We start from the raw sequence: 22,000 nt of genomic DNA on the forward strand, positions 1-22,000 counted from the left end.
TAATAATTCATTACTGGTTTGTAGAAATGAAATCCTTATTAAGGACAAACGCAAATAATTCTTACCGCTTTATGCATTAAGCTCCAGGCAGTCAGCGGCGAGAATCATCTGCTTTTTAAAATATGTATTTTAAACTAGAGCCGCCATCTGTGGCAAAACTCTCAAACTAGTAGCCAAACGTTATCGACAGGTAAAAGTACTCAGAAAACTGGTGGCGCCTCTAGTGGTAAAATGCTCAAACTGGTAGCCAATCGTTATCGACAGGTGAGTGCACTCAGAAAACTGGTGGCGCCTCTGGTGGCGAAATGTCCAAACTGGTAGCTGCACTCACCTGTCGGTAACGTTTGGCTACCAGTTTCAGCGTTTTCCCACGGATGGCGCTACTATTTCTTATTTATGTACCTGTGGAACACGTGTATACATAAATACATACACATACATACAGTGTATTCCTCTATATACTTTAATTGTAAATAATTATTTATTGCAATGGAATCTCTTCAAGAAATATGCCAGTTTTTGCGACCAGAAACACGATTAGACCTAAAAGCAATTGCGTTGCAACATGTGCTCGGTATGTACTTATATTTTTATAATGTTTCCCAACCTTAAACTGTGGTCTTTATTTCATTTCACAACTGTTTAATATGTATTAATATTGTCGTGTTTATTTTAGGTGTAACTGGATCTGCAGAAGGACGGGAACTTCTACTTAAGTTTCCCGAGTCATTAACTGACTTGATTGCTTTAACACAGGATTCATCTACATCAATTTCTAAAGATGCAGCGTTGGCTCTAATAAATATAACTGCAGATGAAGCAGGAACCAATGCATTCTTAGTAATTTCAGAAATGACCAAACAGAATCCTGGTGTTAAATATAATTACAATTTAATACATGTTTGTATTAGGTAGACATTATGTTCCATATGTCCTGGAGGTTTATTTCTTCTGCTTTGAATTTGCTATAAACTTTTTTAGATTTATAATGGACAAGGAGAGTATCCTAAGTGATCCATGTTGTATGATACTTTCCAATATGACCAGACCATTGCATTTAGTAGATAGAGTTATAACACTTATCGAAGAAAGTGGATATACATGGGACAGTATTGTTGCTGCATTTACTGCAATGCAATATAACAATGCTGGTGCTAAATTACATTATTTAGGGCCCGTATTTAGTAATATTAGTCAGTCTTCAAGAGTCAGAAGGTAAATAAAATATATTTGATATTTGAAATTATAATTTATGCTATATATTAACCTTTCTTATCAAATTATGTGATAGGTATTTAATGGACAGAGACCGTAGTGTCATCCAAAGATTACTACCATTCACAGAATATGCAGACAGTATAATAAGACGGGGTGGTATAGTAGGGACACTGAGAAATTGTTGTTTCGATGTAGAAAATCATGAATGGCTGCTAAGCCCTGAAATAGACATTTTATCTTATCTTTTATTACCACTAGCTGGACCAGAAGAATTTGATGACGAAGACAATGACAAGTTACCAATTAATTTACAATATCTTCCAGAAACAAAGACACGAGAACCTGACATAGATATTAGGTGAGAAATATAGTTTAAGGGTTACTGTTTTTTTTAAAACAGATTTCTGATCTTAATATTTTTTTAGAATCATGTTGCTAGAGGCCTTAGCTCAACTATGTGCCACTAAACAAGGAAGACAAGTGTTGAGGGAAAAGAACACGTACGCGATACTTAGAGAGTATCACAAATGGGAAAAAAACAAGAATGCTCTTTTGGCCTGTGAAAATGTTGTAGACATTTTAATCAGGACGGAAGAGGAAATAGGTCTGGACAACTTGAAGGATGTAGAAGTTCCTCCGGAGTACACAGAGAAGTTCCATCAAATGGACAAAGACTTTATTAATAGTGATAATTCATGATAAAGAATGCCTGTATAATAAACTTTATGAACAACAATGTTTCTGTTTTATCTCACGAATACTGCATACACTGTACATAACAAAATAAGAACAATGACTGGCGATGAAGCGAGACTTCAAGTGATTCACGACATTGCACTGTTCCCTTCACTAACAGACTATCATCAAATTACAATAGATTTCTCAGGTCCAGTGTAGCAATAAAAAAACCATACAGATACACATTAATGAAAAATCACATTCAAGTGCAATCAATAAGTCAGGACTACATTAAATTTGATTAAGTATTATTGTAAGTTCGTTTTCTTTTTTTCAGAAATTAATAAACAAGTTGATATGTTCCTAAGACTCGCTAATTTTGAGGTTCCATTTAAATTGAAGAACAGAAAATGACAGAACAGGTACATGCCTGTATAAACTTCACGAATTCGCTGTTTCGTTTGCCATTTTGCGTCAAGTAAACCGCTAAATTTAGCACGCTCGATTCAGAGTCACTTTTGCTGAGATCAAGTCCCGCAGAAATGAGTGTATGATACCGTTACGAAGAAGACTGGTACATTTCTGACACATTTCTGCGAAGCATGTAGACAAGAGTACCGTTATTTAAATAATACCCGTATACCCGGTACATTGGTCCTTTCTTTTCCTATTCATTAGTTACAGCTAACATTCGATTATCGTCTAAACATAGATTTCACTTTTCCTCTGTCAACCGGCTCATGCTTGCATAAATAAGTGTCATCGTATTCCTAGCTGCATCAATTAACAAATACTATTGAATATAAAAACGCACACAATGGAATATAACATTGGAATGATACTATTATCACTGGATCCATATTTAACAATCTGCAGTACAGATTTTTACTTGGATATCTAACAAGTCATAGTTTCTATTTAATCAGACGAACCGTCCATAGATTCCGAATAAGAAGTCCCACAGTAAGTTTGTTCAAAGGCGATGCTTATGTGACTCTACACTCGATGTTTGCATCTTTGAAAATGATTGGTATCCTTTCTGAAACTCTTTGGCACCCGTAGCATCAATTATTTCACAAGATTCTCGCTTCTCCAGAGAATTCTCGTTGCTCATCCTGTCAAATGGACCATCTAAAATCATATATATCTTTCAATCCTCCCCTAAGCTCTCAAATGCGAATGCTTCGATACAAAGTGAATTTTCCGACGTGAAAACAGTCTGCCTGGCCGGAGGGGTGGAACGGGACACGTTGATCAGGGCAAGTAGCCCAGACCAGCCTCCAAACTAATGGAACTTCTGATGCTGGAGGCGTTGCTGGCTCGTCTGCTGATCCGATTCGAGTCAGCGCCGAAAACAGCCGCGATTTCCGCGCTTTTCTTTATCGAGAGTGCTTCGTGGTGGGCCCCGGATCTGCTGGAACAGTGGGAGAGACACTTCTTGTCCCTGTCCGCGCCACCGACGTAAACCAAACGTCCCTGAGTGTCTCTGGCACTGACTACTAGCACCTTCTCGCTGTCGGAGGACTGCTGAGACTTCCTGCCTGGGTTGAACAAGTCGTAGTCCAGCGCCAGGTTGTTCGAACTGCCGTAGCTTGACGACGACTGCTTCTGAAACGAGAGGTTCCACCGATTCTAACCGATCCGCCGAGCAAACTCTCATCTTCGCGACGGTTCTGCGAACGTTACGACTACCGATCGCAACTGACTCCGAATTTCCTCGCTACGAAGTTCCCGACGTTCGACTGCAAGAACGGTCGAGGTGCATCGTTAAGATGAACAAGTGCCGTGTTTTACCTTGAGTACATCCAAACCTTGGGAAGGCGTTCGATTTCTGCTGGTTCTCGTCGCCCTGATCCGCTCCGGACTTCCGCCCCTGCTCAAAGTGCTCTCGGACGGCACGATGCCCCTCTGTCTGAGCTGCTCCAGGATCGTCGGCTGGACCGGTTGCCGGGCGCAGTAGCACTTGTTGCTCTCCGAGCAGCTGTCCGTGTCGCAGGAGCAGACGACCGCGTTGCTGACGACCCGGGGCTGAGGAGGGACCCTCCTCGACAGCGAGCAGTAGCACTTGTCCGCGGAGACGCAGGTGCAGGACTCGGAGTCGTAGCTGCATTCGCTGCAGCTCACGTAGCCGCTGCTGCTCCTGTTCGCGGCTGCGCCTACGCTGCGACTCAGTCGTCTACCTGCGATCACCGGGGTAACAATCATTCGCCGGGTCACGTACAACTGTTCTTTCGCGCGGAGGATGCGCCGTCTTGGGAACGTTAGATAAAAGAAATCGTTCAACGTCCGATCGCCTGTTTCTCAGACACTGCTCGCAGTTTCAGGCTAAAAGCAACGAGGACGATCAATTCAGCTTCGGTATTCTACTCACAAGTGTCACTGTCCTCCGAGGTGGTGTGGCAACCGCCAGGCTTGCTCATCTTCCACGAGGACCTCCTCTTCACCAGTCTGTTCGCCAGCACTCGGTTTCTGTGGTTGTTCCTGACGTCGCAGGAAGAGCTGCTGCCGAAGCTGTCGTTCAGCCTCCTCGCCGGGAAAATCACGGACGTGAATTCCGTGGGCCCGCCCTTCAACCTTGACACGGACCTCTTGATGGCCCTGCCCAGCAAGCAGGTCCGCCGACTGGATCGCCTTCGTTGCGGTCTTCGACGCCTCCTCATTATGCTGGCCGACCTCTGGTACAGCTCGTCCTGCGTCAGCGTCGCTGCCAATTTCAACAGGAATTCTTTGTACAAGGGCTTCAGGTCGTTGAAGGACATCCCCTCGGGGTCTGCAATTGGACAAGACGCAACATCAAGTCGGGAACTTCCTTATCGTTTAACCCTTTCGTTACGTGGTGATTGTATTTTTATTTACAATAATTGCAAATCTCCAAACATATTGTCATGTAACACTTAACCACTTGACCCACGATATCGTGGCACGCGACGAAAGTTTTAAACTGGATTCCATAAGAAATGAAGCAATTCTAACGTTTACTCTATGTCTACATGTATCCCAAAGGTTAACGATTGATAAGAGAAAACTAGTATTTAATTTACATTGAAAAAATGAAAGAACTGGATTCGATAAGTCTAAGTGTTCTTTCATTTCTTCAATGTATATTAATTACCAATTTTCTATTAACAATCGTTAACCTTTGCGATAAATGTAGACGTAGAGTAAGCATTAGAATTGCTTCTTTTCCTAATGAATTATTAAGGATAAAGTAGTATCAATTACAGTTAATAAATCGTAGGGCAAGGGGTTAAAAGAGTACGATCCGGAGAATGACGAGGTAGCGTCGAAAGACGTGCCCCGTTCAATGGCGTCACTCCGGACTGCCGTAACGAAAGGGTTAACAAGAATCCAAGCGGTCACTTCCGCATATCTCCGTACATTCATAGAAGTTTGTTCCAGCGATTACCTATAATGGCCGCCAGAATGTCGTCCACGCTAGTCAGCCCCTCCTGGTTCCTAAACTCATCGAACAGCTCGGTGAATCCTAAGGGCGTGCCGCCCTTGATGCTGTTCGGCCTCCTAGCGCTGCCAGGTTTCAGGAAGCTGCCCCTTCGCGGCAGTTCCACCCTGGTCATCAGGTCTCCCCTGTCCATGTCCACGTCGCTCTGCGACCTCTTCAAGCGGCCCTCTTGCAGAGCCAGCAGCGCCTCCTCGGACCGACCGACCGGAGGCTCGCTGCCGGCTCTGCTCCTCTTCCTGACCCTCGGCTGACTGTACTCGGGGAGGTTCAGGTTCGACGAGGAGTCGCACAGGTGCTTCTTCAGGGGTTTGTCCATGGTGACCACTCTGCTGAGCCTCCTGCCGGACGAGACCTTCTCCTGATCCTTCGAGCGTCTGCGCTCCACGGACACGGAGTCCGCCGGATCCTGGATCAGCTGGTAGGTGTCGCTTCTCGAGGATTTGACGATGTACACGTCTTCCTGGGAGTTCCTCGCCTTGCTCCTGAGTTCAGCCTTGCTGCTGAGCCTGCTGCTCCGCCCGCTGTAGACATCATCTTGCGCGATGCTGTAGATCTTGTCAGCGTCTTTGAAGTGCTCCTCGTAGATCCTCTCCTTGCTGCCCCGCTTGCTGCAGCGCTCGTACATCGAGTTCTCCTCGTCCTTGCAGCCGGACTTCTCGACTCTGTCGTACACCGCGCCGGGCTTCGAGGGACACGCTTGCCTCTTCGCGGACTCCGCGGACTGATTCAGATACGAGCTCTTTTCGTGCTCTTTGCTCTTCTGTCTGACGTCGTTCGCTCCCTTCACGGGACTCTGGCTTCCTGGGCTAATCACCTCCACTTTCGCTTTCACCGGCAGCTTCTCGTACCTGTTCAGCACCCTCTCGTAGAAGCCGTCGGCGCCCGCGTCGTAAACCTTCTCCGCTTCAGCCGCGCACTGCTCGATCTTGGCCTTCTCCGGAGCGACGTCGTGGTACACGTTCTTCGAGTTCTGCAGCTCCTCCTCTTTGCTCAGCTTCGAGTCGAAGCTCTTCTGGATGGAGCCGAAGCTCTGCACCGTGGCTTCCGGTTTCTCGCTCGGTATCGGCTCCGGCCGTCGCCCCCGAGCCTCCAAGATGTCCTCCGCTTTGACGTCCGAGTTCTTCTTCTTCCTTCTGGGCGCTTTCTGCACCTCCGCCGGCTTGCTGCTCTCGTCTTCCGTGACGGAGCTCGACACCGAGCCCTTCTTCTTCATCCTCGGCGGTCTGACGGGGTGCGGCGCGGCCGGCTCCGCTTGCGGAACGCTCGTCCGCGCGCTGATCCTGCTGCCCGGACTCGGCTCTCGCACGCTGGACGTCACTGACGCCAAACTCACGCAGCCGACGCCGTTCGCCTGTCTGGGACGGCGACGGTTCGTCTCTAGATCGGCCAGCAGAGCTCTGTACAGCGTCGCCGCAGCCGCAACCGCGTCCTCCTCCGTCTCGCAGGCGAACGCGTGGCACTCCAGCACCCTCGTCGCGCCAGGCCGACGCATCACCACCGCAAAGACTGGCGGGTAACTCTCCACGGACGCTTTCAAGCCCCGCATCGTCCTGTTAAATGTACGTTTTGTTAGAACTTTGCTTTGGCAACCGAACTGCGGAAGTTTAGGTATTCCTCAAGCGCAATCTGTAGAATTTCAATCAATTTCCGCTCGTACTTCTTGCAAACCAATAGATTGACGATTATAGGAACGCACGAATGTTCAGAAGCTCATTCTAATTCTGTCCGAATACTTTCTCCGTTTGTGAATACATCGAAGCCAAATCCGCGAATCGTGTCACTCGCCGGAACGAGACTGAAGCCGCTCCGGGTCCAAGTTCAACCGGTTCCGAGCGACCGGAAATAATTTATGATCGCCCGGGTCCGGTATTCGACTAAAATCTCGATTTCTCGACCGATTAATCTTGGTGACGCGCGACCGATTAGCACGTTGAATGCCATGGCGGTCACCGGTGACCCTCAATCGAATCGAATTACTATGGCGATTATTTGGAGGCATTTGTATATTACGAACAATGCTACCTGATGCAGTGACATTGAGCGAGATGAGCGTGCAGTAATAACGCAGTTCAATCCAATGGTTTACATAATATTGTATCTTTTTCATTTTGTGTATTTCTAGGAAGCTGTGCGGCGTTCAACGCGTTAATTCTCTGGACACTCGCCTGTAGAGATGCGCGTGCACTAATAACAACGCGATTCAATCCAGTGGTTTACATAGTATTGCATCTTTTCTATTTTTTGTATTTCTAGGAAGCTGTGCGGCGTTCAACGCGTTAATTCTCTGGACACTCGCCTGCATAGGTCCGCGTGCACTAATAACAATGCGATTCAATCCAGTGGTTTACATAATATTGTATATTTTCCATTTTGTGTATTTCTAGGAAACTGTGCGGCGTTCAACGCGTTAATTCCCCTGACACTCGCCTGCAGAGGTCCGCGTGCAGTAATAACAACGCGATTCAATCAAATAATTTAACACTAGAACTACCGAGAATTTAATAGGATTAATATTCAATTCCCATAAAAATTGTAATAATAAATTATTTTCAGTTTCTTCGGACATTCATTATAGTACTCAAACGAAGCTATTTATTTTCAAAAGCATTTCGAATATTCAATGCTTCGAAGATATCAATAATTGCTAAACAAAAAAGTCGAAACCAGTCATTTTGACTGGTACGGTAGTTCTAGTGTTAATATTGTATCTTTTCTATTTTTTGTATTTCTAGGAAATTTTGCGGCGTTCAACGCGTTAATTCCCGGACACTCGCCTGTAGAGGTCCGCGTGCTTGTCCTCGCCGGCTTGGCCCTGATCCTGCTCGCCGACCAGCGGCAGGAAAGCGTGCTGCTGCTCGCCGGACGCGGCCTTCTTCGAGCGCAGCCTGAGCGCGCTCCACACGGCGATCCTCCGGAAGGGGTTGTTCCTCTCGCATCCGTCCGTCGTGCGGAAAGTCAAGCCGCGCCGGGACACCTCGAGTTTCGCCTTCGTCGAGAAATCCACGCGCTCCAGGAGCTGGCGGAGCGGCTCCTGCAGGCCGCGGACGCTCGCCACGCGGCCGCCCACTGGAGCCGCTCCCATGTACTTTACCTGCAAATTGAAAGCTTAGCAATGCGCGAACTGAAAATCCATTAAAGCTGCAATAGACGCACTTTCGGAGTTTTAAAAGAAAAATTTCAGAATCTCGATTTAATTGCTTGGTAGATTTAGCGTTGAATGCTTTTGCTAAGGACAATTCTTTAGAATCGTTTGCTTTCTTTTCGACAATCGGAGGAAGAGGTCAGCGATCCAGGAGAATTCCAGTGTTAAAGAAATCGATGTTATTCGCTGGAAACGAACTGCAGTAAGGCTCTTTCACTGTTATCAGTGTTCTACTTTCAAAGTAAAAGTGCGGTTACAGCGAACAGAGAGTATCTCTACACCGGCGCGTCGTTAGTGATAAAATAGACTCGTAAGACGAAATCAGTAGAGCGGGGATAAGAGAAAATTGATGTATTTTGAACGGTAAAGCATCATTCTTTGAGAATCTCGTCGCGCAGGCGCCTACGAGCGCTTCAGGCGAGGTCATTATTGTCAGACACGGTGCAGACGGTGGATTTACATGAATCAATCGCCCGCGCCTTCGATTTCAGGCATGGCGACGCGATTTGCATCGGCTTAATGCGTTTGGGATGTTACTTTTATCCGAAGAATTCCATTCTTTGAAACTGCGGCCGCGAGTTCGCGGATTATCGCGTCGATTAGCATATTCGCTTTTCGTTTACAGTTACACCCAGACGTCTGGAACGCGAATCCTCGCCGATGTTACATCAGGCAACGGACGTGCGACATTCGGGTGTCAGCGGAACGAAGCGGGGAACGATAAATCGTTGAGAGAGCCAACTGAATATGAATTACAACTCGCCGGGATGAATGGTCGAGAAGGAAATCTCGTTTGGAAACCGAAAATGTGTCACGGTTCGCCGGCAGACAATCGAAACTCAAGTGTGTTTCGTTGACGTCGCGCGGCGTACAGTGGAAAGCTCTTTCTTCGAAGACCCAGAACCTGTTTCGCGGACGGCGGCAGCTTCTGAGAACCGCGAGAAACTATCAGAAACTCTTTACGCCGCGTTTTAACACCCCTCGTGTTGTCCCCGCGCGTTCCTCATGTCCTCGATGCGTCTCGCAGATAACGCGCGCATTAAAGACGACATTCCTCGGCCTCGCGACAACGCGATACGTCGTCCTCCATTTTCTTTCGCGACTGCGTGCACTCGCGCTTCGTACCCGCGCTCTGAAAAATCATTTGAAACGCTGGAAATCCTCGATAAGGCCGCGGCACTGTCGATCAATCCTGTATGACTCACGTCGCACACGTTCGCGTCCTGGCTCTCGTTGCCAGCGGGTTCTTTTAACATCGAACTGACAAGTTCGAGTTTTAACGAAGAAGTGAAATCGTAGAACCGTCTTATGACGTATCAAAGTCGTGAAAAACGAAGACCTTCGAAACAGCGAACAGATATTGAAGTAGGATATTTCTCACTTTTTAGTTTTTCCCTCATAAAACGAAGGTTTATAAGTTTCCCAGTATTTTGTTTTACTGATACTGAAGCTGAATATCTATTTATAAGAAATTTATGAAAAAAGTTGTTCATTCTCGGTGTTAACCCTTAGCACTCCAGATTGTTTTGTAATCTATCAGCAGCTGCAACTAATTTTTATAGTATTCCTAGCGAAAATTAGAAGTGCTATAACATTTCTCCGATCTTTTATTTTCCTTGTTAGTACAGAATTTGGATGTGTGGAAAATCGAATAATTTTAGGGTGGTTTCTTTAAGATTCATTAAAATATTTGATACTATAACTGGTGCAATATTGGAGCCTACAGAGTTCAAAGGGTCAACTATTCGTTTTTCGCTGTGAAGTCTGAACTGATTCGCCTCGGTCTACTCTAGTTGAATTATTGGTCTACCTACTTGAAAAGTTCCAGAAGATCGTCTCGAAGATCGACGAGTGGACGTGAACTCGATTGAACTCGGCTCTACTCGAGAAGTATCATCGATGGCGCAACGGAACGATGCGGAAGAGGAGGATCGGCCGTAAAGTCGGGGCAATAAGAAAAATCCGCGTGCCGATGCGGCAACGAAGGGGAATTTTTCAGTGCTCCAAATAGGCTCGGTAGCCCGTCACGCTCTGTGAATCGTGAACGGAACGAAAGTGACGATTAAGAATGCCAGGACGACGCTGTACCGCACCCGAGGAAAGTCCCGAGCCTCTCCTTATCTTCGGTCGAACCGCAACGGCCGCTTATCGCCGATTGTTCCTCGAAGAAACAAAAGGAACGCCGTGTCCACTCGAGAACGGATGCTGCAACTTTTTCGCTGGCTCGTTTGCTCGGGGAATTGAATTTTCACGACGAAAGTTTCTTTCAAAGAAAGAGATCGTTGTAATCTTGGCGACAAGAATTTCGCGTAATTTCTTGAGAATGCGACGAGAATACGAATTTTTCTTGATAAATTCATGTTTCTAGAATACGCGCGACAATCAGCGATTTGATGAAATAATCGAGAAATGGCAAATCTCCGACGTCTCGCAGAATCCCGTTATACCTTCTCCTCGAGAGACTTTTAACTCGGTCATCTTTTTTCGAGCAATCAGTTCACGACTAATTATACGCCGATCTAAATTTTATTTCTGTCCAGCAGCCTCGATTCCCCGTTTTTACCTCTGCTAGTACACAGGCAACAGTACGCTACACGTACAGCGAACGAGGTTACATAAATTTCTTGTTATCGAGATATCTCGATGCAGGATGAACTATAACTCCGCGTAGCGTGATACTCCGGAGACTTGAATGCCCGGAAAGAAGGTTCCCGCGAGCGGGGATCGCGTTCCTGGAGAGTTCAACGCCGGGCAACGCAATTCTTCCGTTGAATGTCACGTTATCGAGGATTCCGATGCAGGAAAAAATCGCGTTTCGACAATTTTAACGTTTATTCGCGCGGCTGTTTCACTCGGAGCGACGATGCCAGCGATTTCGACGGCGAAAAGTCGGACGATTCTTTCCAATGGAGCGTCGCTGACGCTTTCGTCGTTGAAGAACAACGATACACCGTCGCATGTCGCGTCGCCGGAGATCTGAACACCACGGAAGAAGAGTCTTCCGCTTTAAAATCGCGTTTCTAGAGATTTCAACGACAGAGAAGTGAAGAGAACTCTCTCGGCCAGTCGCGTGCTGGCTCCTCCTGGAAGGATCAGCGCAAAGTGCGAAGCTATCTCCTTAGCGGCGGATGAAATATGCGATTGGTGCGTGATCGGCGGCAATTCGGCCGGCGAAGTAGGTGAATCCTTCATTAACAAACGCGAACAGGTGGGTATGTACGTACTCCTCGAGAGTGGAACGAATGGCCGTGCCCGCAAGATTTTCTGAACAAGGGAGAAAAGCCGGGACTAGCGATCCTATTACCATAAGTGAAAATTTCCATTTTTCTACGCGATCTTATCTAATTGCAGTGAAATCCTCGCGCTCGCGATCTCCTACCACCAGAGACGACGTCCGCTAATCTGCTTCTTTCATCTTTTCTTTCGAAGTAACACGCTAATTGCTTAAATCCGAGCGTTTAGCCCTGGGAACGCTAAAAATTTTGATTCTCCTATACAGTAATCTTGAAAAGTAATGTTTCCAACATTCTATCATTGCGCTCGGGGAACAACTGTCTCCGTATATCCAGGACGAACAATTTTTCGAACGTTTAACACTAGAACTACCGTACCGGTCAAAATGACTTTGATTTGTTTGTTTCGCAGCTATTAATATCTTAAAAGCATCGAATATTTGAAATGATTTTGGAAATAGTTTCACTTGCGTACTATGATGAGTATCCAAAGAAACTGAAAATAATCTAATGTTAATCTTTATAGAGATTACATATCAATCGTATTAAATGCTCGGTAGGTCTAGTGTTAAAGTTAATCTTCACAGAGGAGCTACGTTTGCAACGCGCACAGGAAAAAAAGTAGTCTAGCCTCGGCGAAACGGTGTCGTTGCCTGGGGAGCCGGCTGTTCACTGACACACAAACATGGAAAAAAAAATAAAGAAGAAAGTAATTTATATATTTACCGGCAAAATGGCGGCCGCGCACTCCCCGGGTGTTCCGCTTTCGGCTTCCACCGACGCGAACATCGCCTCGATTCGCGCCTGGACGGCGCTGTTCACCCTCTTCTGCTCGTCGGCGCCGGTGTCGTCGACGTTGGTCGAGTTCATGGTGGACACTGCCCCGTACCAGCCGCCCACGGTGGACCCGTAAATTGATCTGGAACGGTACAAGCTCGTTCTCTATTCGAAATAACGGACTCGGAGCTTATCTCGCGATCACGGTGCTCGTAAATGGCCAGTGACTTAACATTACCATTTAATCGTAGCGTAACAATGGCTGGCTCACTGGAGATCCAATGAACGCACTGCCATGTTACCGTGCATTGTGTAGATGTACAGTAACTCTTTCAAATTAAAAGTCTCGTGGACGATGGAGGAGATTGAGTTTGATACGAAATAAAATTTGTAGACGTATGAAAATTGTTACGCGATCGAAGATTACTTTTAGGATACACTGTTTCAGACAGTTATACTTTTTTCAAGTGAATATAGGAGTTCAGTAATCATCGAATGACGTAGAAGTGTGCAATCATTGATCAAGGGGATGAGAATCTTACCTAGAGTCCTCGAAAAGGGCGTCGATTCGAGCCTTGCTCCTGAGGGAGCACTCCGACGCGGGTCCAGCCAGCCGGAAGCCATCCTCGTAACGTGCCATTCCTATGCACGACATTTTCGTCTGTATTCGATTACTCGATCCACGGATCCAGGTGATTGCCCAGCGAGCTCCTCGGAGCCTTTCGCGACGTGCTCCTCTCACGCGACTTCATTCGTTCTGAAAGAATCGAATCGAATTAACGAAAGAGAATCGTTGGACCCTCGTGAATTGTAGACAGTCTAATGAATCTGACAATGGCTGTTAATTCCCTAGAAAACTTCTTAGTAGACTGTAGATCTTTATGGAAATTGAAATGTTTCAAACCGTTAATGGAGAAATAGTATAAAAAGCACATGTTGAACATCTACATCTCGTGTCCTGTACATCTCATGTAATTCCACGCTCTCAAATTTCCGGCGAGCGCTACGAATATCCGTAGTCTACTTATGATCATTGAATTTCCGTTGCGAATGAATATTTCATCGATTGCGTTGATCACGACGGATCACGGTCGACGCGGTAGCGCCGCGGAAGAACAGAAGAATGCCCGTGTACGCGCGCGAGCGAGCGAGGAAAAAAGTTTACAAAGGTGGATTGAAAAAATCGCCGGAGGATCGGGGAAACGGGGGACGCAGGATCTCACCTCGTTTCTACGGAGCCTGCTCCCCAGCGGCCGTTAAATTTATGCGAGACCGCGGCACCGTCGGACGCTGCTAATTAAAACTGTTAATTGCAGACGAGATCGGACGAGGAGTTTTCCATTAACTAACGAACGACGCGGCGCGGGATATCGAGTAAAAGTGACCCGGGGACTGGAGCTCGATCGGTATTTACTCCAGTGTCCCTGCCAGCCGGCGACACCATTTTCCATTTTTTCGTTATCGAGTTGCACGTGCTCGACGAATCTCGGACGAGCCGTTAGTGAACGTCGAAACGTAGAAGCGTGCATCGTTCGTTTCTCTTTTCGAATTTATCGTACTATTTGTCGGCCCGTTCGGCGCGATTCGGTGTACGGCGCATAGGTATTATACAAGGTGTCTGGAAAAATCCGATGCCCGCCGCAGATACGGACTAGAAATCGCAGACGCGCGGTACTTGATACCCGTTCATGCAAAATTATCGCGTGCATGCCATCGACGTGACTGGTTGCTCGATTTTCACCGGCGATGCGTGCGGCTCCGAGCGTTCCTTGAACGAAACGCATTCCTATTATCCGAAGTGTACGGCGAAAAATGCTTTCACGGCGGATGCCGGTCGCGTATGGCGTTTATTTAATTGAGCTGGGAACGCGACTGCCTTCGGGAAATTTCCTCCAACAACGGACGTTCACCCGATAAACGATGATTGCACGTGTTCCAGTAGAAATTTGAACATCGCGATCTTTCGCGCGAGAACGCAACGCAAACTGGAAACGCGAGTTACGAAAAAATCAGAACTTCACGGTTTCTGGAGAAGAAAATCACCTTGTGCATGCTGATTCGCAGCAACTGGGATTGTAGGACATTTGTTCGCCTTGCTAACGACTCCGAGAGACTCTACGTTTTATCAATCGGTCGGGAACAGGCTTAATCTCGTCGGTCGGGCGTCGAACATTGTCGCGTTCCGTGTAATGTTATTCGTAAACACGGTGATTTGATCGCGTTAACGGTCCCCGTCGGGCCTCGTGGCCGTGGCACGGTCCCACAATGATTTTAATTTCTAAGCCCGCCTGAAATTCCGGTCTAAAAGCGACTGGCTCCGGGAAACGGCGCTTTTTTACAGTTAGCCGGGCCCGATCGCGCGTTTTTCGTGGCGCGTCGATGGCGAGCGACAAAATGGCGGACGCGTGCGCGTTCCGCGAAAAAATAGGTCTCCTCTCGAAAGCGTGATACGCCGGAGGAATTCCCGATACGTTTTCCTCGATAAGGAAACATTAACGGGGAAGAAGCTTCTTACGAGCCGAACACCGTTACAGGAATCATCAACGACGACGACGATGCGAGGAGAAGAAATATAAAAGTCGCTCGAACGGCATGTCGAATATAAACGACGGATTTAAGCGCAATTATGCTCATCCTCGCGCGCACGATGGCATTAATAAATCCCGAGACTAGGTCATCCGACCGCCTCGTATTTGCGAACGAGAAAAATAAAGAGCGCGTCGATCCCGCGCGAACGGGCCTCGTCTCTCGCGTGTTCCGTTCGACGACTGGCTCGTGACGAAACTGATTATCGAAAAGTGGAAGATTACGAGCGGCGCTAATTACGGCAAGAAACGATTCCCTGGAACTCCTCCCAACCGTCGTTACACGAGCTTTCCGCGTCGACCTCGATCGTGAATACAATTATTCTCCACTCGAGCGGACCACGGTTTATCCCGAATTCCAATAAAAAGTTCGAGTAATCGTTACTTCGAACCGTCGCAACGCGGAATATTGAACGGCCACGTTAGAACGGCCGGTCGAACGCCTTCGGAACGAACGCAGAGTCATGCGGGATGCGGCTAATTATTTACCGATGCGCGGAGTAATTATTCAAAGCGAAAGCTGGAGAACCGGTAATAATTTATAATTAGACTGCGGATCTCCATGCGAATTCAGATTTTCGAGAGTGCGATTAGAACGATCGATGGAAACGAATTTTCCTTGGAAGTATTCCAACATATTCGGCTACTTTCTACGCTTTTTCGGCGTCGCGCGTGTCTCGCGGATTTCCGTATCACCGAATTTCTCGGTAAATGTATAAATAAATATATAAATAGATTTATATATTTACATTATCACCGAAAAATGCGCGATCTGCTCGCGACGGAAGACAATTGCGCGTGAGCGAGTTCTGCGAACGATCGGTGGCGAGCCAATCGCGCCGATGTCACGTGTCGCAGCCGAGAATCGGCACAGAGCGCGGCCAGGTTTAAACGCGGATCGTTCAACGTACGATTACCAAGTTCACGGCTCGTTTGCCGTCCGCCATCGACGGCGTAATGGAAATCGAACAGACGGATGGACGGACGCGAGCCGTGAAACACGAAACACTTGGCTGTTGGGGAAAATCGTGTCGGACGGCGTGCAGCCTTTCCAGTCTTCGCGCTCTCGGCACTCTGATTGCGAGGCGGTCCAATTAAACGCCAGCTTGTCCGTGGAACGTTTACGACCGACACGATATTCCTATCCATCTACTACTTTATTGCCGTGGAAAGTCTTTCTCCGGGAACAACGAACTGAAATCCCAAGCGAATTCCGTCGAATATGTCGGGCATGCCAGCAAACTTAGCATTTTAGGGGATAGGAGCTACTGTAGGGAGATCACTCGACCGAGGAACGCCGGACTGCTCAGCTCCCATGTTTCTTACAACGCTAATCCGCTACCCGTCAATATGGTTGCGCGTAACGGATCGAAACCATAAACAAAACACACAGCGAAGGATCCGTGCCGCCTCTTCGCTCCTCCGCAGCAGCCATCTCTCTACAGTACCTCCTAAAACACTGGCCACGGAACGATTTCTCCGAGACACTTACTCTCTCGCGCACAAGTCCTCTCCAGATCCTCGCGGAGGGTCTACCCTCGTCGAGTCATCCCCGAAAACGATCTGGGACAGCACTTCCACATCACCACCGCGGCTCCCATCGCAACGAGCGCGCCGATCGCGCAGATCCGCGTCTACGAGACTCAACGAGCGCACGGTCTCTTTCGCGGGAGCCGGATCATCGTCCCCTGCGCGGCGCGGAATTCGTTTCGAACCGATACGACCGGGCGAGGAAACCGAAATGGCAATTGTTTCGGGGGACCCCGGAGCGGCGCGCGCGCGTCTCTGCGGAAGAAAACGCTCCCGTTGACGACCGACCTTGGCCGCGAGTCGATCCGGATGACCGTCGACGTGAAACTGCCGGGGATGTTCCGCAGGAGAGACTCGGGTTCTCTAGCCAAGTGAGTCGGCTCCTCCGCGGTGGAACGAAGAGGAGGAGGAGGGGGCGGAGGAGGAGGATGAGGATCGACGGAGAGAGCCTCTCCGCGGGCTCCCGTCGGCTGGAGGGGTGAACGGACGTTTTTCGTACCCGGGAATCGCACGTGACGCCACGAACGCAACGGTGACATCCGAGTATGGCTGTGATTAATCGGGATCGGATCGATTAGCCGCTGTCCACCTGGATCACCGGTCGAATGATGGATGCCGAAGACAGCACCGTTCGTCGCGTGTCGCGATCGGAGATTGACGACGTTGCGATGGTAGTAACAATGGGTTTATCGGTGGAACTTTTTTATGGGAGAGCGAGAAGATTGAAGGAGGATGTGCGACAGATGCGAAAGTGAGATGGAAGAGTTCAGTGTATCGCGAATGAGAATAACAGAATATTTTCATTTTGAGCAACTGGATCACGTTTAGGTGAGTCGAAGGGGTAGAATGAAGTCGGCTAATTTTGGGACATGGATATTGGAAATGTTGCGAAAAGGACGAGAGATCGCGAATTCGAGGGAGGGGATCAGGAACTGGCTATTGAATATTCAAATATTCAGGTTTTAATGTATGACGCCGGTGGTCAGATTGGCACGTTGAAGAGCGTGAACGAAAATGGTGTTTTGAGAGAAGATATTAATTATGTATATTGATGAGCTGCCGTCTACGGGACATTATTTTTTATAATACACTACTGATAGTGGGACGTTTAATTTGATTGAATTCCTTCGTCTCGCTGGTTTATCTCATTTTGCTCGCGAGCTTCCCGATCGAAGATGTCCGGCGAACGTTGCCATGACAATTTATACAAATTCTCTGCGCTTTGGTAACCCGATGAAATTCAGCGGAAGGAAAGCGGGTCGAAAGCTACTTACCGGTTACGTATACACGCTAATTGCCCTGGCCACAATTATCAGCAATAAGCAATTATCAAGCAGTTGAAGAACCCCGGCAGAGATTTTTGTTATAATTACGGCCCGCCGATATTTGCATCGAGAAGAGTTTACGACTGTAATGAATCCTCGCGGCTCACATGCATGTGTGCCTTTGGGGGCCAATTTGTCAGGAATTTCAACTACCGTGATTCTCTACTCGCAAAAATTCATGAAATCCACTTTATTTTCTATTAACTGCCACTTCGCGCATCGCGAAATCAATTTATTTATTTATCCGCCGGAGGATCATCTGTTATGTTATCGATACGTGTAAGAAGAAGAATTCAGGAATTCATCTGGCAGCTTTAGTGCTCGAGACAAGCGAACAGACGATTGATCCGTCTTTCTAATGGATCGCGGCGTCTTCTAGTGGATTATGGGGCACGGTAAATCCTGATCCGCCATCAGGTCCGCATTCCTGTTAAGACACTCCGATCACTGTACTCGACATCGATACGCTCGTATCTTCATTTTATTTTGCCAAAGAAATATCTCTCACGATTAGAACGGAAGCCTAAGTACAGTGAAACTTCGATAAGAAGACAACCCATTGAACAAAGTCATCCTAGCGTACAGCAAATAGAAATAAAGATAAACAGCTGAAATAAAACAAAGAATCGTAGCTACTAATTCATTATCGTCGAAAATTACCAAAAATCTGACGATATACAACAGAAACTTCGAACCTGGATTTTGACCGATTTGGCCAAGGAACGGCTAATTTGTCACAATTGAAATAAAACAAACAATCGTAGCTACTAATTCATCGTCGAAAATTTCTCTCCAATTGGATGATTGAATTCCAAAGCGATCGACGAACAAACTACCAAAAATCTGACGATATACAACAGAAACTTCTGGACTTGACCGATTTGGCGAAGGAACGGCTCATTTGTTACAGTTGAAACAAAGAATCGTAGCTACTAATTCATCGTCGAAAATTTCTCTCCAATTGGATGATTGAATTCCAATGCGATCGACGAACGAATTACCAAAAATCTGACGGTATATACCAGAAAGTTCGAACCTGGGCTTGACCGATTCGGCGAAGGAACGGCTCATTTGTTACAGTTACCGGCGCACGCGTCTGGTGACCAAGATTTTTACGGCGGCCGGGAAAGGACGCTCGGGGTCAAAGAAGAAACGAGGGAAGAGAAGGAGGAAGAGGAGACGAAGCTGCAGTCTGGGCTCCCCGGTGTCCGTCGCCGGTCCTCCGCGGCGTGGTAACGCCGTAACCGATAACGGTACCGTGCTTCGACGGCGCTCACCAATGTGAGAGTACTGTTATTCCTGCGATGCAGCTCTCCTCTCTCTCCTTTCTCTCTTCGACCGGCCGCGCCGGCGATCTTCGTCGTCCTTGTTCGACTTCCAGCAGCGCTATGGCCACGCTGACGTAGATCCCCGACGATCACTCTTACGTTCGACAGGATCGCAGACTGATGGGACGCGAAGCGTGTTGGAAGGCTGCGGAATTGAGAGACGCTCCGCTCGGACGATGCTTGACGGTATCTTCTTCGCTGGAGGATGGCCGATTTGTACCGATCGGGAGCTTCGCGGGACCCCTGATCGATGGAAGATAATCGAAGCGCGCGTAAGACTTCAGCTGTTCAATTAATAAGCTAACGATGATCGGTGGAAGGAACACGCGAACGCTTTTAACGCGAAACGCGCCGCGATTTGTCGGCGAGACCAAACGTTTGTGTTCGCGATACTAAATTCCGAACAAACGATTTCAAGAATTCATAGTCTGACCTGTTTACCTTTATCTTGTAGCCAATTATTCGACCGGTCCGTTTAGAGAGGAGAAATCTCGTCTCGCTCGCAAATGGGAGTTAGAGGAAACGGGCGATCGAAGTTCGAACGAATGAACTCCGAAAGTAAGAACAGCTTGAGATCCGATAGACGAAAGCTAGAAACGGGTGGCCGATGCTCGACGACGGAGGTCGAGTCGGTAGGAGATTGTACAGGGAAGTTAAAACAGGTTTGGACATCGGTCGGGGCATTAAAGAACAAGTTTCGGTAATGTTCTATCGGTTACGAGGTTGGTAAGAGCTGGTAAAGAGTAGTAAACACGAATCTAGCATCTAGCTGAGACACCGTGAAGCAACATTTGTGTGTCGAATATTCGATGATACTGTTGGATGACTCGATGTCCAGCGAGACGACAGACAGGCAAGAGGAGTCTTTCATCTAGGGTTTTGCTTACAATTTTCATTTATCACGCGTAGCTGTGCCGACGAACAGCTAATTATCATCGGAAATAAGACGAAAGGAACTGAGGACTAACGAAAAATCGGCATTCCTCAGCTCAGCCGTCAAACGATCTCCCAACAGTACACTCTGGCTGATCAGCTGGTGACCCGCGACCGTAAGAGGCGATCCAACATGGCGGACTCCGCGGTGGAGCGGAAAAATCGGAGTTACTGTTAACGCGATGACCAAACGCAGGTGACTGGCATCGAATCCCGCACTTTGAACTTCAATTAAACTCGAACATCGCCGCTTTAATGGCCGCCAACGCGACTAGCCGCGAGTGGTGGGATCAGAGATCGCGAAGATTTAACGCTGGGTTCGCGGATCACGCCGATTTCACACGACTATGAATCCTAATTGTCTATTCTCAAACCTCTGCTCTTTACGACCTATACGAACATCGATTTTTCTAGGAACAATAGAACAAGCTGCACAACAAACGCCTGTAAAGCCAGTGTTAAACGTTCCCGGCTCACGTCGAAACCTGCAGGCTAAATCGGAGCCTCCAAAGGCGGATCGCGCGACTTAATTTCCTGCCCAGCGAACCCATTCTTTTCCACGTTTTTCTAGCGTTCCCAGTGAAAGTTATCGTCCGTACGATAAGCGCGGCCGCGGTTCCTGCTTTCTACCGCGAATTCTTCCGAGAACCGGCCGTAACGATTCCGGCGGAATCATATTTCCGACAATAAGCGAAAATTCCGGCTGCGGCGATGGATATTCCGGGGATCGTATCGCTTCTCGGGAACTCTGGAATGCAAACGCTTCAGCGGACGAGACTGGAGTCGGTCGTAAAACCGGTGACGCCACAGGAGGAACATCTGCGCCGGTAAAAATCGGCTAGCTTCCGAGAAACCGTAAGCCACCGCGCCTCCTCGTGCTCGTGTTTACGAGCTGTCGCGATTAAACAGACGAACGACTCTTACAATATAATGTCCAGTTACTTGCGTACTTTATGCCTGGTAAATACCATCGCATCGGCTCGGTTGCATCAGCGACAGCTGGCGGACCGGTCGAAGCGGAAATGACCGGCGCCGATGATTCCTCGGCGAGCCGCGTCGTCGCTTTCGCAGCTGTCGCTAGCCTAGGCTTGTTCGAAACGATCTTCGTCTTTGCTTCGAACTTCAACCCGTTAACCCCTTGGCGTACTATTTACTTTCGTTGTAATATTTTACCATCGACAATTTGTAAGAAATACAACAAAGTTTTCCATTCTGCTTGAGGTGGAAATTTCGTTTGAAGATAATACATTGATAATGGCAAAATATTTGTTTGATCCGTGGGTAATGAACAACATTGATTCTTGTTAAATCGGTTTAGAAATCTTCGTCGCGAGTCTCATTCGTCATTGCACAGCAAGGGGTTAACCCTTTGCACTCCGAAGTTTCTCACTAGAAATATTTCAACATTTTCTGATGAGACGACGATATTTTGTAAAACCAACTCGACGAGAAATTCACGCGAATTGACGGGCAAAGCTATTTTACGTCAATATTTCTCAGATTGATGCATTATATGAAGTATAATATTAAATATCAAACTTTATAGCTTCACTGTAGGAAATCAAGTGGTGACTGAGAGTCACCTCCCGAGCGCAAGGGGTTAACTTCCTTCTTCCTCCCGCGAGCAGGGAAAATTACTCCATTTTCATCGTTTACTTTCAACGTTACTTTCCTCGCGCTTTTCTCGAGTGTTAGTTTCAGTAGAAATCTTCGAATGTTTCATCGAATGCACCGAAACGAAGTTCGAGAAAACAACTTTCTGCGGATTACGTCACGCGTTTGATTTTGGAT

The 22,000-nt window shown here is 47.5% G+C and overlaps 2 protein-coding genes across 11 annotated transcripts in view; one reads left to right on the plus strand and one right to left on the minus strand.

The window, feature by feature from the left end:
- Positions 1-384: 384 nt before the first annotated feature.
- Positions 385-1,954, plus strand: LOC116426720 (protein HGH1 homolog). The gene is made up of 5 exons (XM_031976060.2): positions 385-574; positions 677-911; positions 982-1,215; positions 1,292-1,576; positions 1,644-1,954. Exons 1-5 carry the CDS (start codon positions 490-492, stop codon positions 1,915-1,917), a joined length of 1,113 nt encoding a protein of 370 aa, XP_031831920.2. The 5' UTR covers positions 385-489; the 3' UTR covers positions 1,918-1,954.
- A 130-nt stretch (positions 1,955-2,084) lies between these two features.
- Positions 2,085-22,000, minus strand: part of LOC116426718 (uncharacterized) — a 28,345-nt gene continuing 8,429 nt past the window's right edge. For 5 of the 10 annotated variants that reach the window (XM_031976057.2, XM_031976056.2, XM_031976055.2 and 2 more), the window contains exons 2-8: positions 13,051-13,265; positions 12,458-12,650; positions 8,131-8,447; positions 5,303-6,906; positions 4,268-4,666; positions 3,691-4,076; positions 2,085-3,504 (exon numbers count right to left, since the gene is read on the minus strand). In XM_031976057.2, coding sequence (XP_031831917.1) covers positions 3,151-3,504; positions 3,691-4,076; positions 4,268-4,666; positions 5,303-6,906; positions 8,131-8,447; positions 12,458-12,650; positions 13,051-13,163 — 3,366 coding nt within the window. In that variant the 5' untranslated portion in view covers positions 13,164-13,265 and the 3' untranslated portion in view covers positions 2,085-3,150. Of the gene's footprint in view, positions 3,505-3,690; positions 4,077-4,267; positions 4,667-5,302; positions 6,907-8,130; positions 8,448-12,457; positions 12,651-13,050; positions 13,266-13,731; positions 15,017-16,585; positions 16,927-22,000 lie in introns of those variants that run through there. The other 5 variants (XM_076370651.1, XM_076370668.1, XM_076370673.1 and 2 more) reach the window with 5 other exon arrangements.

This window comes from Nomia melanderi, chromosome 1 (assembly GCF_051020985.1).
Source record: "Nomia melanderi isolate GNS246 chromosome 1, iyNomMela1, whole genome shotgun sequence".
Lineage (NCBI taxonomy): Eukaryota > Metazoa > Arthropoda > Insecta > Hymenoptera > Halictidae > Nomia > Nomia melanderi.

Coding starts and splice junctions, on each gene's coding strand:
- LOC116426720 (XM_031976060.2), top strand. CDS start 490: ATGGAATCTCTTCAAGAAATATGCCAGTTTTTGCGACCAGAAACACGA. Junction 912..981: donor TTAATACATGTTTGTATTAG/GTAGACATTATG, acceptor AAACTTTTTTAG/ATTTATAATGGACAAGGAGA. Junction 1,216..1,291: donor CAGTCTTCAAGAGTCAGAAG/GTAAATAAAATA, acceptor ATTATGTGATAG/GTATTTAATGGACAGAGACC.